General features: G+C 40.7%; 1 protein-coding gene across 2 annotated transcripts in view; it reads left to right on the top strand.

The window, feature by feature from the left end:
- The window catches only part of ZFAND3 (zinc finger AN1-type containing 3), a 337,118-nt gene that overhangs the window by 300,135 nt on the left and 19,260 nt on the right, over positions 1-17,723 (top strand). For both annotated transcript variants that reach the window (XM_039235307.1, XM_039235306.1), the window contains one exon: positions 5,910-6,077. In XM_039235307.1, coding sequence (XP_039091238.1) covers positions 5,910-6,077 — 168 coding nt within the window. The remainder of the gene's footprint in view (positions 1-5,909; positions 6,078-17,723) is intronic.

Genomic DNA, 17,723 nt, shown 5'->3' with positions numbered 1-17,723 from the left:
AGGAGAGAGCCAGTAAAAAATAACTGGGGGCAGGGGTAGGAGTAGAACTGAGATGGAGAATTGAGGAATCCATGCTTAAGAATCGCACTGCCTGGCAGTTGGAGAGCACCTGACCTTTAAGATGGTTATGATCTAAGGCATAGCCTCTTAAGTATATTTCAAGTTCTGTCCATCTCATGTCATACAACAAATATATATGAAAGCAATCTCCACAAAATTTTAACGTTCCATCCCCTCCAAAGACTTGAACTTCTTTCTTTGTCTGTGTAATAGCTTTGTAACTGGTGTATATTACAAAATTGCTGTAAGGCCATTAGGAAAGTAACACATGAGGGAGAAATTCCAGTTGAACACAGTGGGGGGAAAATGTTTAATGAGTCATAAGGAAGTTTTCTCTCCTGAATTCTTTCAGGAGAGGATGAATTTAATCCCTGCATATACTGAAAGCAAAGCACAAGGAGAAACAGAGGAACATACCTATAGAACAGTTTTTTAAGGTCTCTTTTGTCAATTTTTCCAGTGAGAGTGTGGTATTTTTCATGGACGGAGGTTTTAGCAGCCTAAGCTCCTTTTAAATGGTCGAAGGAGAGACAGCAGTGATGTGTGAGGGTTCATTAATTATTGCTCTTACTGATGTTTGCACAGGCTGTTAGGATCATAAATGTCAGTCTGTCAAGAGACTGTGATAGGTTCTAAAAAAACTGATTGAGTGCCTCAAAAGCTGTCATACAGCCTGAGATGAAACAGATTCATCTTTCTTTCTTACAAGTGAGGGAAGGTGTGGGTGAATCGAATGAGGAAGGCTTCCTTCTCTTTGTTGCCACTTTGCTTCTCCCACTCTCCCGTTCTAAATTGTAGTGTTGGCTTGTACCGAGGGCCAAGAGCCTGCCTGAGATGTCAGAAGGCCACAGTCATGGTTAGCAGCCCCGGGTGTGTGCATGCTGCCAGCTGCACAGTGACGAGAGATTAAGAGAGATTGGGATTCCACTCTGACAGGCCTGACACAATCTATTTGGAAATTTTCAGGAGAGAACATGAGTAATAAAGACAAGAACAGTGACAGTAAGGAGCAAATGTGAATATCTGTCAGAGACAAACAGAATTTTAAAAGAAGTGGCTCTGTTTGTTATCTCCAGTCAAGCTTTCCAGTTAAACTGTGTTCCTAAATTGAAAGTCTTACCACTGCTTTCCAAGATTGGCTAAGAAATAGTACAATTAGAAGAACCTCTCTCTTCAGAAGATTGTGTGTTTTTAAAATCTCTGTACTTGATTCTCTGTCACAAATTAAGTAGTAGTTACCTTCAAACCTAAGGAGCTGATAGGTAAAATACTTTGTCTTAAGATTTTCCTTTTTCATGTAGTCACATTATGATTTTTGATCAACCTTTCCTTCAACTTAGAAAAAATCCAATGTGCTATCCTTCTCATTCTATTAAACGTAGGCAGAGGAAGAGGGGATCCGGGGAGTACCAAGATCTGTGAACCCAGCATGGGAGTGTGGCAGCTCTTGTGTGGGTCTATGCAGACTAGATTGTGTTCTCAAGAAAAAGCATACTGGAAAAAATGTGCTTTGTTGGCCCTTTATGAAGGACCTTAATTAGAAGTCACTCTTAACTCCTGGGGTGGAAACAGTTTCTAGCTTGCCACTACAGTTCCTCCTGCTGCTAATGAGCATGCTCCTTGCAAGGACGGTTTTCTTCTGACAGTTAAAGCTGCATGTAAGAGTTATTTCTGTTCACCTTTCTCTCTGCGTTTAACCCTTACTGCCCAAGTTCAGATTGTGCAAGTAGAGTGTTGGGTGTTTTCCATCATTGTTGAGGAAGTTAAAGAGCCTCAGGGTAACAGGAGTGATGTTTTTGAGCAAAGAGTAAATAATCAGAGTTTAATGTATTCAAATATGGACAGTAGATGGGGGTTCCTTTAGTGTTGACCACATTTGGATCTTTTCTTACTGTTAGTCCTTTTTTAATTGACATAAAATTTATAATTGAATAGTTGAATTATTTAGTTCATTATTAAGCAATTAGAATCCTGCCCTGGACATCTGTTTCTCTTATTTAGGCAACTCACCCCATGGCACAAAGTTTCATTAAGTAATTAGCAGAAGAGATGTAAATTTCTTATGCAGACATGATGATAATCCTGTAGACTGCTATTTATTTCATTAGCTACTAATTAAAACACTAAGTTAACTTGTGAAAAAATGTCAAAGAATGGTTTGCTTCGCCAAGAAGTTATATATAACACTGTCACCTTCCTGGATGACAGCATGTGGAGGGTGGTAAACAGTTTAGGAAGCATTTTCTCCCCTCCTTCTTTCTGGCAGGGAGCATCGGAGGGCACAGGGATTCCTTTCCATCTAATAGACCATTGGCTGAATGAAGATTGAGTGGGCATATTCCAGAACATAAAAGTTATGGATCTCTCAATGTCTGAGAACAGTTCCTTGATCCTAAAAAAAATAACACATTCTGGTAAACTTTTCATCTGTGTTGGTTTAGAATCACTGGGGACTGCTTCTCATGGGTCAGACTTTATATACATGGATGCTTTTTGTCCTAGACTTACACAGATGCCCAGACACTAACTCTTAGAGGACTGTCTAGGGCTGAGTGGTGCTCTTTTAGGATAGCCAAGGCAGTGCAGCCAGAAGCGCAACGTCAGAAAACCCCCTTAGGACCTATAATTTCTGGAATGTCCCATACCTCCAGCTTTCCAGAACAAATAACCCACTAGTCTTTTATATAAAATGTGGAATAGTGGGGCGCCTGGGTGGGTTAGTCGGTTAAGCGTCCGACTTTCGCTTAGGTCATGATCTCGCGGTTCGTGGGTTTGGGCCCCACGTCGGGCTCTGTGCTGACTGCCAGCTCAGAGCCTGGAGCCTGTTTCAGTCTGTGACTCCCTCTCTCTCTGACCCTACCCTGCTCACGCTGCCTCTCTCTCGCTCTCCTAGAAATAAATAAAACATTTAAAAAAAAAATGTGGAATAAGGAAAGGAAACTTTCAGCATGATATCATGCAAACTTACTCCTTATTTTTGCTGTTGAATGCTCGCTCATTAGACAAGGCAGGGAATTAGAGGAAAAGACCGGGCCTCCAACTTTTGAGGGTTCCATCAGGTGGGTTGTTTGGTAATGGCCACTGATGATTATGATTACATAAATGTGAATTCTATTTCCTATTCTTAGGAATCATACATTAAAAAGTATTTTCTTGCATATCACTCCCTTGCTTATCTGAATATACTTAGCTGTGGACAGCATTGCCATGCTAAAAGAAAAAAATTGTCTTCTTATAGCAAAGGTTTGCTTAGAAATGGAGGTGTATGCTAATGCTATGCAGGTAGATAGCATGTTCAACAGTTTGGGACAGAGTCATGTGGAAAGCACTTTTGAGTGTGAACTCTGTGTTTCCAGACACATGCTCAGTTCTGTCAGATAGCAGTGCGAATGAAAGTGCGTTAGGGTCTGAGCAGTCCTCTCTTACATTGGAGGTGTGCTGGCATCATGTCAGAGCCCTCTGGATCTTAACAATATTAATAATGCAAAGGCATCAGCAGCCTCCTCCTCTTGTGTGGACTCCTCTCTCTCTTCTCCCAGCCCATGCCCCAGGGTTGGGAGATAATTTTGCATAAGGATGCTTCATATTTAGGACCTTGTCTCAGAACAAACACCATTTTTTGTTAAGACTCTTACTGTAGAATTTTCTCTTCTTGTTACAAAAAAATATATGTCTAAAAAGGGTTATTAATACAAATTGTGCCATTGCTGGTTTGTGAAAAAGGACCCCCCAGAGAGCACTGAGGCTCATAGGAGGTGACTTCCTTTTGGCTGGCTGCTTTGTAATGATTTACATTTAGATTGTTGCTTGTTGCCGTTGTAGGGGAAGGGGCTCTGTCTGTGGCTGCCCCAGTCATCACACCAATTGGGTTTGGACAGCTCCGCTCAGCAGAGCTGGGAAATAGGTTGAACTTGCTTTCAATTGTTTTTAGCAAAGACCTTGTTTAGTTGGTTTGTATTGGGGGAAAATGTCATGTAGGACTGGACGAACTAAATGAGATGAAAAATGAAGTTTACAATTGCTAAGAATGGTGCGTGCCTTCCATAAGTCAGTGCACAGTGTGGTGAGCTGAGGGGGTGGGGCAGTGAGTGCTCTCCCGTGAAGTGCAGCATCTTCACACAGGGGGAGGCTGGGGAAAGAGGTATAGACAGCCTCCACTGAAATACATCCAGCAGTCTGCTGCTTCTCACTAGGGCCACTTTAAATAGAAAATCCAACTGCCTAGGAAAAGATTCATTCATTTAAGAAATATTTATTGTGTTGTAGGCATGGAAGGCAGATTATGAACAGTGCAGGTGAAACCTCCTGCCTTCCAGGAATTTCTATCCTCCTCGAGGGTAATGTTAAAAGACATAGAACCGTGGAGGAGTAAAAGGCAGGAGTTGGGAAGAGAGGAAGTGCTAGGGAAGGGGTAAGAGTGGTCTAGATAGGGTGAACAGGGAAGAAGACATCATTAAAAATGTGACTTGAAAGACTTAAAAGAGATGAGACCCATGTAGATCTGGGAGAAGAGTTTCAGACAACAGAAACAGAAGGTGTAAAGGCCCTGAGGTAGGGGACAACAAGGAGGTTAGTACAGATGGAGTAAAGGGAGAGAGCAGCAGGAGATGAGGGGAAAGAGCAGAGAGGAGGGCAAATCATGCAGGGCCTTGTGAGGGCCCTAGTATGCATTGGAACTTTTACTCTGGGAAGAGGAGTTTTAAAAAAGGTTTTGAACGGGGAAGTGAAGTGATTCTAACTTGATTTTTAAAAGATCACTTGGATGTGAACAGACCATAGGAGCTAAAGGGTAGGCAGGAGGCCAGTTAAAAAGCTCTTATGTGAGATGATGATGGCTTGGACCAGTGTGGTGGTGGTGGAGGTGGAGGGGTGAGAAGTGGTGGGTTCTGTGTGTGTTTTGAAGAGAATCATTTAGGAGACTGTGTTCCAGAGATGGTTTAGCACAAACCCCTTTGGAACCTTGGAAAGAGGTGCATCTTCAGTTTGCAGTGGAGCAAATCCAAGAATACAGAGTCCCCAAGTGCTCCTCTTTCTTTTGAAGGCAAGAGTTATTTACAGCTTGCCTATGGCAAGAACTTTCATTTTAGTTATTTTGTTAAGGTTCTACAAAACAGAAGTTGTCACACATCGTACCTCCCTCCACCTGCCAGTTTGGCACCAGCGTTGAGGGTTGTAGTACAAAATGCTGCTTCTGTAGCCTCCACAGTGGAGGCTGTGGGATAGCCTGCTTGTGAATAAACAAGGATACTCCTTCACTCTGCGTAAAGTTGAAATAATTGTCAGCATCAGAACCCGGTTCTTGTGTGTGTTGTTACATTTAGGGCTAGAAACATGAGTGTTTTTACTAGAAAAAATTATGGATCACCCATCAAACACTGGCATTGGGTATAGAATTGTGCTAAACATGGTGCTATAAAGAAATATTAGACATAATCCCTTCTCTAAGGAATTACGGTCTACTGGGGCCAAATATCTAAGAAGCAGTAAATAATCAGTAGAAATAATAAGCAGCTAGAGCCCAGAGAAGGGGTATAGAAAAGGAGAGGATCTCCGTTTGGATGGTCTCCTCAAAGAAACTGCTGTTTTTAAAAACAACAACATCAGGCTGATTTTTGTTGAGTCACCCCACTCTCCTCTCCTAGCTCAGGCCTCGCTTCTTAGAAGTCCGCCCCGAAGGTACGTGCTTTGTCACAGTCTGTGCAGTATAAACCAGGCCAGGCAGAACTGGCTCTTGCTCACACAGGTCCAGTTCCTGTAAAAGGGCAGCAGAAGGCCTGGCAGTACATTAATTAGCTGTGCTTGCCAGGCCGGGTACTAACCCTGACCCCCAAATGTGTTGTTTTGATCAGATTCACAGTCTGAGAATGAGGCTTCGCCAGTGAAACGGGCACGACTACTGGAGAACACTGAACGGCCCGAGGAAACCAGCCGGTCTAAACAGAAGAGTCGACGTCGGTGCTTCCAGTGCCAAACCAAACTGGAGCTGGTGCAGCAGGAACTGGGATCATGCCGCTGTGGTAAGCATCACCCCTGGTGGCATGATGGAGACTGTGTGCTTGATACCCTGGCATAGCTTTGGAAATTATTCCTAAGAGGCTGAAGTTATTCGTTCTTCTCCTGAGTACCTCCCTGCAAGCAATGGGTTTGGAGATTCAGAAAGTAAGAGTAGAGGGGTCTTACTTCTAAACACCTTTTATTTCCTCTCACGCTTACAGCCAATGCACAAACATTCCCAGCTACTCTTAAATTTGTTTCATTAGAGTTGCATTGTCACTGCTTACTGATTCTAACTTCTCCTCACTGCATATTACTCTAGCTCCTACTCATTGATGACTACTGAAAATTAACCAAACCAGTGAAATTCTGAGATATGTACCATACAATTCAGATATTCATCTTTTAAAATATTTTTTAATGTTTTTACTTATTTTTGAGAGAGCGAGCATGAGTGGGGGAGGAGCACAGAGAGAGGGAGACACAGAATCTGAAATCGGCTCCAGGGTCTGAGCTGTCAGCACAGAGCCTGATGCAGGGCTCTAACTCGTGGGCCGCAAGATCATGACCTGAGCCAAAGTTGGACGCTCAACTGTCGGAGCCACCCAGGCGCCCCCAGATATTCATTTTGAATGAGCATCTATGTATAATAAATGGAAACTCTTTCCCCCCATATCCATTTTATATTAAAGTTTGATTGGAAAATTTTCTTTGAACCATAATTCATTGTCAGTTAACCCCTTGAAATAGCTTTAAAGTAACATTTCCTTCTGTATTATACGGTGTTATACTAGCTCTTAGAATTTGCTGTACAGGGATATATTTTTTTAAAACTGTATGCCTACCTACAACGGAACAAAACTAGACCAATTTTTTCTCTCCCTTTGACCATGTGCATCATGTCACAGAGAAGCAGAATTGTGTATTTCCATTATTTAGGTTGACTTACAGCTTTCTTGTTCCTGTTTTTATTTCCAGATTTAAAGCTTTGTGTTATAAAATTGTTCTATGGGACGGAGCTGTCATCAGGCAGACTTGGAGGCCTGGCTCTCGCCTCTGAGTGTCTTGTGTCCTTTGCCCTAAGAGTGAGCTTTAAAAGTCTCCCTTCTCCTCTAGGATAGTCATAGATACCCCACAAGTACTGCTGCTGGCAGGCAGGGCTAGATGGTTCTCTCAGCAGTTAGAAAATTACAGTTGCTCCTAGTCCTTCGTCTTCTGAAGAGGCAGCTATTGCTTCTCCTGTGCCTCAGTTATTTAGCCTGTTGGAAATGAAAAGGAAAGGAGGGTATACCAGCTTCTCATGGAAACAAAGTTGGAACTCCTCTTGCTATCAAGACCAGAAATCTGTTTGTTGCATACTCTGGTACTCAACAAGATGGAAAGTGTATGTTCAGCTGCAGAAACGGACACCAGCATGGGGAGTCCAGGTGTCACTGGATGAGTTTTTATTTTTTTAGCTTGACATTTAGTTATCGTATTAAACGCTTGTGTGAAAGTGTAGAGAGGTAGGATAAGAGGTGACAGGAGAGGCTGTCAGCAGAATTTTCAGACCTCAGTTGTGTTCATGTAGAACTCCAGGAGAGCCCAAAACCTTATTCTTAGACTGACTCTTCATCAACCCTGCCAGGTAATTTTAAATCCATAGTGAGAAAGGGAAGGAATACTGTGGTTAGCCAGAGCAGACTCTGGGGCATGGTGGCTAACCAACTCGCCCATATTGAAGGGTTTGTCTCGTTTTTTGTGGTCTGCAATTCTTAGCTCTCGTCTTCACATGAACTTTTGGGGAACAAGGGTTTAGTAGTGGAGTCTGTTATCAGTGTAGTGAAGCCCACCTGACCATTTTGCTTGTTACTTTTATAACACATGCCCTTGGTTGTTCCTAAATTAGAACCATGGGATTTTCCTGTACCTTATGTTCTTGTTTCCTTCTTGAAAGCAACTGAATCCTGGGTATTACACAGGATTTGCCCTAGTGGATCAAGCAATTGATCCATAAAGTGTGCTGTCTTGCCTCTGGCAGTGGCTGATTCCTCCTGTCCTTATCAGACAAGCAGTGAGAATTCACAGTTTAGCACTGAGAGATCCAGAAGTGTAGTAACCAGGTCTCCCCCAGTTAACACTTCAGCTTTGATGCAAACCACCAAATTTCCTAAGGTCTTAAGTACCCAGCTGAAAAAAATCTAGAAATACATGTTAGATGATTTTATGTGCTCCCGGGTGAAGCCAACTTGACTGTCTCTGGTAAATTCTAAGTGCCTGCTGGGTTTACCACAGACATGCATTCTTTTTAAATGATCTAACACATAGTCCCTTGGCTTATGCCCAATTCTGAGGGCCTACTTACAGAGAGATTTGATTTTAATGCTGGGAAAGACAGCCCTGAGCTTTGTGCACTCCCTCCAGTTGTAGCTTTCCTAGAGAGAACGGGGAGTTCAGTTTGGCCCACTGAGAGTGTTAACACTTATGTGCCCAGAAAAATGGCTGGGTCTACTGCCACATTTTAAAAGATAAAGGACAGCAATGGAGCAGTGGGAACATACACCTCTGGGATTGTCTTTGACAAATAGCTTTTGTGTTCCTCCTGCCTGTCTGCTCGGATCTCTCTAGGAAAGGGTGAGTTGTGTAATTATTTCCTTGAGGATGCATGAGGTGTTGAAGAGACATTGAACTGCCCTGAAAGGTCGGGGGTGGGGAGCATGGTAATTTATTGCTAGAAGTGAAGACTCAGGAAGGTAGTTTGAACTCACACAGAACACTTCTCCACTGCAGAAAATCTTTTTCTTAATATATATATTCACAATCTTTTTTTCCATTCCCCTTCCACTCTGTACAGGTTATTAACTGCTGACAAGAAATTCACATCTCATAAATAATGCTTAAGAGCCATTGCTATATAAATTGAATGTGTTATGAATTGTGATGGGCCTTTTTGTAGCATTCGATGCCTAGAGCAGGAAGAACAGAGGATGTCATTTTCATTAATTTCTAATGAGGTGCCAATTAAAGACAGGGAAGACGCTCCAAAGGGAAGAGTGGCCAAGCTCCCCTGAATCCTCCGCCCCGGGGCTGTCATCCAAACACTGCCAGCAAGCCTTCTCTAAAAATTCCATTAAATTACAGTCTCATCTAGAGCACACACAGACACATTCAGCTTCCCTTTGATCTTCAAAAGAGCAATTTGTAAGGCGAGTTCTGAGCCTTCTCACATAGGGAACAGCTAGAGGTGATAGGAATTGTTAATTGCCAAGATACTCCATGGGCTTTCAATAAGGAGGTGAATTTTGAAGATGAATTCTCCTCTGCCTTGCTGTGACTAGATAACCTTTAAATCAACAATACCAAAGTAACACCCTTTTCCTGTGAAATCTTTCAGGATGCCAATTAGAAAAGGCATGTGGTGAGGCTGGGATGATATCCTGTATCCGAGAGTATCTTCAACAGTTTACCTTCTCAAGATAGAAAACAATTGCATGAAAATGGATTTAGTTGTTTCATTTTCTACTCAGTGGGCAAATTGATCAGCTCATTCTCATTACAGGAGTCTTGTCTCTACAAATGCCACCTAGAGGATGTTCTGAAATTTGGCCATCCTCATCAGATCTGGGCCACATAGCAGCCATGTGAATGCTGTGTTCTCTAAGTAGTCTTGCACAATGCACACAGCATGGCTTAGTAATCGCTGTGCCTTGCTTCCCAGAGCCACAGAATTAATTTTTAAATACCAGACTAAGAGCTTGCATAAGTTATCACCTTTTTTCAGTTGACAGTGACTTAAACTGTAAGCCGATATTCTCCCTTTTGATATAACAATGCTTTTACTAACAACCTGAGTAATCTGGCTTCCATTATTGCTTTCAAAATAAATTTTATATTAACATTAGAAACTCCAGAGTGCTGTTTTAGCTCTTTAGTTTATCATCTCCAAGTGCCTCAGTGGTCATTTTCTGCATTATCATTCACTGTCAAACTAAATTCTTCAAGCATTTAGTGAGATATGACTATGCACAAAGGATTGTGTTAGGTTTTGTGGGGAAAGTAGGATCTAGAAATATAGAATGTAGGAAGAGCTCTTAGTCTACGTCTGTGGTTTCAAACTTGAGTGGGCATCAGAGTTGCAGGGAAGGTGTGGCAAACACAGCTTACTGCCCAGCTCCCACCCCCAGAGGCTCTGATTCAGTGGTCTGTGCTTGTATAACAAGGTCCTAGGTCATGTTGCTGCTGGTCTGAGGGAACCACTGCTCTAGGCAGTTCTCAGTCCTGGGAAGCTTTTAAAAATAGAATGTCTGGGCCTCGCTCTAAATAATTAAATCATAAAAGGACATCAACTATTGTTTTAGCTTTTTATTTGGAAATTTAAAGTGTTTTTCTGGACCATTTGAGAGTAAGTTGCAAACATCATGGCCTTTTGTCTTTATAAACGTCAATGAATGTTTTCTAACAATAGGGATATTATTTTTATATCCATAACAGTTATCAGTTTTAGTAAGTTGATACTGATTCAGTGCCTTTATTAAATCTGCCACCCATATTCCAGTTTTCTCAGTTGATCCAAAAATGTCTTCTGTAAAAGCATTTTTTTTCCCCTCCAGGACAGAATCCAGTTCAGGATCAGGTATTGCATTTAGTTGTCATGTCTCTTTAGACTCTTTTAACTTGGAACTTTTTATGGCCTTTCTTTGTTTTTAATGATATTGACATTTTTGAAGACTACAGTCACCTTCTCCACCTGCCGCCCCCGCCCCCCCCCCCCCCGCTTTTTTAATAGAAGGCCTCTCATTTTGTGTTTGGTGTTTCTTCATCATTAGATTCAGATTACTTATTCCCAGCCCAACTACTACTAAGTGATGTCGTGTCTTTCTCAGGATTTTATATTGGGAGGCACGGATGTCCGTCATCCCCCTCACTGTAGATGTTAATTTTAATTCACTCACTCAGTAAGCATTGTCCAGTTTCTCCACTCTGTAGTTACTATCTTTGACCATGCAAGTAGTAAGCAGTCTATGGGAAGACACGTTGTGACCATGTCAGTATCCTGCTCATCATCAAAAATGTCTCCTAGATTTAGCATCCATTGATGATTCTTGCCTGAACCAGTCTTTACTATGGTGGTTGCAAAATGATGATTTTCTAACTCTAACCTTCCTGCATTTCTCTCTTGACACTCAGCGTTCTTCTGTAAGTGAAAACCCTTCTCCCCCATTTATCTGTTATTATGGGCTCTCCTGTTTTATCAGTGGTTCAAAATTCATTACTATACTTATTTTGGTGCTCAGATTGTCCCAAAAATGTTTCCTTACTTTCTGGCATTATAAGATGTATTCTGGATATGTCTTGTACTTAACCTTTGCCCAGTCCTGGAATCAGCCATTTTCCTAGGGATCCCCAAGGTGATTTTAATATGCATTCAAAGTAGGGATTTGGTGGGCCTAAGAGGAAGGCAGATATATGCATGAAATAGCCAACATCCAGGACAGCCTACCATAAGAGTTTTAACTGAGGCATAAGCTATTTGTTATAGGAATATGGGAGGGAGAGATTAATTACAACTAGAAGACTTGTATAGGTTGTGACAGTTGGGGCTTTTAAAGGCAGATTGGGATTTAGATGTGGGGAAAGAGGGAATACCTGGACAAAGATGGTGACCTCTCTACAGCTGGATAGAGCCTTAGGCTTGCGTGAGGAGACAACTAGAAAGGGAGGGTAAGGATTCCAGACTCAAGGCTCTAGGTTTGGATGTTCATTTGCAGTAAGGAGCTGTCAGTGGTTTTGAATGTAGTCAACAAGTGCTCGCTTCGGCATCACATATACTGAGTATACAACATAATCTAAATTGGCTTTTTAAAAAAAATATTTGAATGTTTATTTATTTTTGAGAGAGAGAAAGAGAGAGAGAGAGACTGTGAGTGGGATAGAGGCACTGAGAGAGGGAGACACAGAATCTGAAGCCAGGCTCCAGGCTCTGAGCTGTCAGCAGAGAGCCGGACATGGGGCTTGAACTCATGAGCTGTGAGATCATAACCAGAAGTGATGTTGGACACTCAACCGACTGAGCCACTCAGGTGCCCTTTGACCTTTTTTTTTTTTTTTAAATTAAGCACACAGGAAGGCCCAGGAGGCTGTTGAATCTTTTTAAGTGGTATGAAATAGGAAGACTATTCACTAAGTGAAAAGGAATGTGCCTCTGTCACAGCCATCCGTTGCACTACAGGGGACTATAGAATGAATGAATGGTGATATCCTGTGTGTGGTCCAGAATGGGGCAAGGAGTTGTGGTGATAATGAGGCATGTTGGTGACATGAAATTACTAGGCTGGTCCATTTCAACAGATCAGAAATCACCACAGATAAGTCCATGTATCTCTGCCTTTATTTAACTCTCATTCACATGTGATTTGAACCTGTCAGAAACATGTGGCATTCTGTCCTTTGTCTCTAAAAGAAAGCAAGGTAATGTATGTTTTTATAAAGGCTTTATTCCCTTACAGAGTTCTAGCCTGGATCTGTCAGAAAACTCTGCTATCCAGAGAAACATTGGAGATCTTTTATCTTGACCAGATTGATTTGGTTGGTTCATTGTTATCATTACTGCCATTGAGGGCGAGTTTATGCTCTGCCATGTATTATAGAGAATGCGTGGTTACCAAGACCTCAGCCCCTTTCCTGTTTTCATGCTGAGTCTGGCAATAAAAAGCTAGTTTCTCCATTACTTGTAAGATAGCTGCTGGGTGTATGTTACCTATGGTAACATAGGTGTCCTGTCCATCCTTCCAAAAGCAAAAACACTTTTTGATGGGATTTATTGTATATGTGAGAGCTAAGGGTAATTGGGTATCTTGAGGCAGATTCTGAGAAAATTTTCTTCCTTTGTTACTCTCTTTCACTCTCACTATACTTTTACCTGAAGAAGAGTATGCTGTCTGTATTCCCCAATTAATCTTTAATATATAAGAATTCTAGTCTAAGACCAAACAGACTAGTCCCTCTGTTGTTCCTCTATAAATTGCACATTGAGGTGTTAGAGCAAAACAAATCAAACCTTTTACTGAACACTAACTCTGTATTTAGCCCATTAGTTCAGCACTGTCTCAGAGATCCAACTTTCCATATACCCTTTGACAAGGCTGTAGAGAGAAATCTGAAATGTGAAGAGCTCCCTTCCCCAGCAAAGGAGCATCAAAGACTGAGCTTTCTTTTTTTTTTTTTTTTAAGTATTTTTCTTAATGTTTCTTTATTTTTGTGTGAGTGAGAGAGAGAGAAAGAGAAAGCACAAGTAGGTAAGGGGCATAGAGAGAGACAATGTGAAGCAGGCTCCAGGCACAGAGCCTGATGCTGCAGGGACTTAAACCCTGGAACTGTGAGATCATTACCTGAGCCAAAGTTGGACACTTAACCGACTGAGTCACCCAGGTGCCCCAAAGACTAAGCTCTCAAAAGACAAAATGTACAGAACACATCTGCTGAAGCCTTTGTCATATTCTCGCTCTACTGACAGGTGAGCCAGAAGACCCTTGTCCCACGAAGTGAAATCTTTTCTGTCTGGGCAGCAAATTTGCAACTACTTACGTAGTCCAATTTAAGCAGCAGTAACAGCACAATAATTTTATCAAAGCTATCTGGCTAAGTTACTCTGCTTAGAATTCTTCTTTATGGGAGGGGAAAAAAATGGATCATTGCAAAAGAAGATGAATTATTTATGTCTTTTGTTTTGGTTCCAAGAATAAATAGTTTCAGTTAATTTTTTATCCTGCAGAGTATGCTTGGTGGGTTTTTTTCTAACAGATTTTTTGAGATAGAATTTATATACTATAATATTCACCTATTTTGCAGTTCAGTGAGTTTTGGTAAATTTAAGTTGTATAGCCATCACCAAATTCAAATTTTAAAAATGTTTTTAATCACCTCTAAGACTTCCCTTTTGCCCCATTTCAGTCAATCCCTACAGTCCCCTACTCCAGCCCCAGGCAGACACTGATTGATCTGCTTTCTGTAGATATAATTTTGCCTTTTCTGTAATTTTAATATCAATGTATTCATGCAGTATATATATTCATATAATATATCTACATAGTGTGGTGTCCATGAGATTGATCCACGTTGTTACGTATCAGCAGTTCATTCCTTTATAATGTTGAGTAGTATTTCGTTGTATGGATCTTATCACATTAGTTAACCATTTACAGGTTGACATGCATTTATTTAGGTTGTTACCAGTTTGAGGATATTTTGAATGAAGCTGCTATAAATATTCATGCACAAATTTTTATGAGGATATATGTTTTAATTCCTCTTAGGTAGATGTGGAGGTGGAATTGCCAGGTTGAATGACTCTTTTATGTTTAGCACTTTAAGAAAATTCCATTAGTAGTGCATTAGGGTTCCAATTTACTCATAATTTGTCAGCATTTAATATTGTCATTGATTTTAAGTTTAGCTATTATGGTGGGTATGTGGTGCCATCTCATCTTGGTGTATTAGGTTCCCATCAGGATTTCGCAGATAACTAATGGTGTTAAGCATCTTTTTCATAAGCTTTTTGGTCACTTATTTATCTTTGTAAAGGGTCCATACTTCAAGTATCTTCAACATTATAAAAAGATGTACAGCATTGCCATTTTAATAGTATCCCAACCCATGAATATGGTATGTAAGTCTCAAGTTTCTCAGCGATATTTTTTCAGTATACATCTTTAAAAAAATTTATTCCTAAGTATTTTAATTTTTGGATGCTGTTTTGAACAGAATCCTTAGGATTTATTTTCAGATTTTCTTTGTTGTCGCTTCAAAACATAATTTTTGTATATGATTTTTTTATTCAGCTCTAATTCACTTATTAATTCTAGATTCCTTAGGATTTTCTACATCCATGATCATGTCATTGCATATAAAGGCAGTCTTGCTCCTTTTCAATTTTTATGCCTGTTACTTATTTTTCTTGCATTATTGCACTGGCCAGGACTTCTACCATAATGTTGAATGGAAGTGTTGAGAATGGATCTCCTTGCCTTTTCCCTGATCTTAGACAAATTTTAGAAAAATTCTTTTACAACTAAGTATGATTCAGCTGTAGATTTTTTTAAGGTTTGTTTGTTTGTTTGTTTTTAGTAATTTCTATACCCAGTCACCCAATGTGGGACTCAAAGTCACAACCCTGAGATCAGTGCATGCTCTTCCAACTGAGCCAGCCAGGCACCCCATCTGCTGTAGATTTTTTATAGCTGTTCACCCCCTCACCCTGACAAATTTTAATATTTGTAGCTTTGAATACATTCCAGGAAAACAGGAAATATTCAAATATATACCTCCAAAACAGATAATATAGCCCCATGGTGAACTACCATGTGGCCTAAAAAAGGTGAGCAAAACTGTGTTTTAAAAGTTTTATCATCCCGAGCACTGAGTGTTATGTAGAAACTAATTTGACAATAAACTATTTGTAAAAAAAAAAAAAATAAAAAAAAAAATAAAAAAACTATGCTAAGTCTTAAAAAAAAAAAAAAAAAAAAAGTTTTATCATCCCGAGGCACCTGGGTGGCTCAATCGGTTAAGCATCCCAAATCTTAATTTCAGCTCAGGTCATAATCTCAAGGTTTGCTGGGTCGAGCCCCGCTTTGGGCTCTGTGCTCTTGGGGCGAAGCCTGCTTGGAATTCTCTCTCCCTCTCTCTCTGCCCCTCTTCTGCTCATGCTCACTCTCAAAATAAACATTAAAAAATACTATTGAAAGTTTACCATCCCATGAATTCATTTCTGTCTACAGTTGAAGCATATATTCCCTTTGTTCACAGTTCTATGTAACATGTTTCCATCTATAGTGGGGAAAACCTGTGATCTGAGAGTATTCCTCTTATCCTCACACCAATATCATAACAAGACACCAAGATGCTATTCTGGGTTATTCTCAGTTAAGGTAATAAAAGTGACCCACACTGAGAGAAGCTTGGAAATGACCTGGTTGAATTAAATGCTTTTACCACAAGATATTGTGGGTAGATAATAGAATCACATACCACCAGGATTAGAAGGAGCTTAGCAGCCATTTATTTCAACCCCACTTTTTTCTATAAATGAGGAAACTGAGATCAGAAAGGTTGCCACTAGCCTCAGATCATACCTGTGTGTTAATATTGGTACTTCATGCAGCCTTTGTTGTAAAGCTCAGGGACTAAAAAGTTACTACCCAAGGTGACTGCTCACAGCAGTGCCTGCTCCCATTCACAAAGGTCTCGTACTCCCCCAACTACAGCTCCTCATCACGCCTCCTGGATGTTGGCTTGGTGTCCCCACCGAATCCTGCTTGTCTCTTCTGAAGTACCCAGAAGATTTCTTGGTCTTTCTTTCAAGTTAATACACCTAACTGTTTTCACTTCCTCTTAGTTTGGCCTCCAAAACCTAGCTCAGGACTCAAGACTCTTCTCTGGACCCTTTACAGCAAAAAGTTACCAAATTAGACCATTAGTAAAGATAAAGTAGTTTGTATGTAGAAAAATAATAGGATTAAAATTTTTTTTCTTGCAGATTGACAACAATTTGTTCACAGAGTTTTGTTAAATAAATGTTCTCTCCGGTCTTTAATGTATGTAGTTAAAACTAATTTGTGTTTAGTACATTGTATGCAAATATAGGTTACTAGACACTATCAGTCTTCTCAAATAGATTCTTCTGTGATTCCCTCATGAGCACTGCTTCTTGAAAAATGTAGGCCTCAGATCAACACTTTATAGAAAGTAAAAGTGCACACTTAATAGCTCATTGTTTTCCTGGGAAATGCAAAGGTAATTTAAGACCAAGCAGAATTACTAGACATTTCAAATAAGGTTACCCACATCATAGAGGTTTTACATTGGATCTAGTCAACTCCATTCTCTTTTATGCTTAGTTAGCATTCTCCAACTCATTCTCTGAGTGCTTAACACATGCCTTCCTCTCCTAATGGCCTCTTTCTCTCCCCTCCTAGATTCTAACATCCTCAAGGGTCAGGATCTTGTGTTATTCTCTAGCTTCCCACTGCCCTTATTAGAGTATGTGCCTGTGGTGGTACCCAGAGAGTGTTGACTAATAATGTGCAAGACAAATTGGAAGTCATAGAAATGTGGTGTTCTGGTGAGCCTGCTGGTTATCTTTAGGAGAATGTCCTTTTGTAGTAGTAGATGAAGGCAGGCCCAAGCAGGTGAATGGGAGAATGTCTGGGCTGGTCTCCATGTTAATTCTGGAAGGTAGGGTACATATGCATCCTGAGGGTTTCCCAGTGGAATATTTGGCTGGAGGAATAAGGTGTAGATAGGGAACCTTAGCATTATTTGTTGTTACATACTTTTATCTGCCTTGAATTTTTATTGGTAGCGGGGTGGAAATCAGACAAGATCTATAAACATCAGATAGGGTAGAATTGCCTGCATGGTGTAATTAAAAATATTTGATAAGCTTATGATTTAATTAAATATTCAACTTTGGGAGTGAGTGTGTTTGCATAAATGAAACCTGTGATTCATCTTGCACATGAATAATACAGCTCACAGACCTGCTGTATACACCACACCAGTCTCTCATTCCTGCCTAACCTGTCACACTCTGGCATAGACTCCAAGGACTTAAGTGACTTAGAAGTTACCCATCTGGTTCCTGGCCAGCCCCCCGAACTGACACTGAAATCACAGCAGCAGTGCCATGGCAG

This window comes from Hyaena hyaena, unplaced genomic scaffold (genome assembly GCF_003009895.1).
Source record: "Hyaena hyaena isolate Hyena2069 unplaced genomic scaffold, ASM300989v1 scaffold_96, whole genome shotgun sequence".
Taxonomy (NCBI): domain Eukaryota; kingdom Metazoa; phylum Chordata; class Mammalia; order Carnivora; family Hyaenidae; genus Hyaena; species Hyaena hyaena.
The sequence above is the reverse complement of the archived record's forward strand: the minus strand, read 5'-3'. Positions and strand labels throughout refer to the sequence as shown.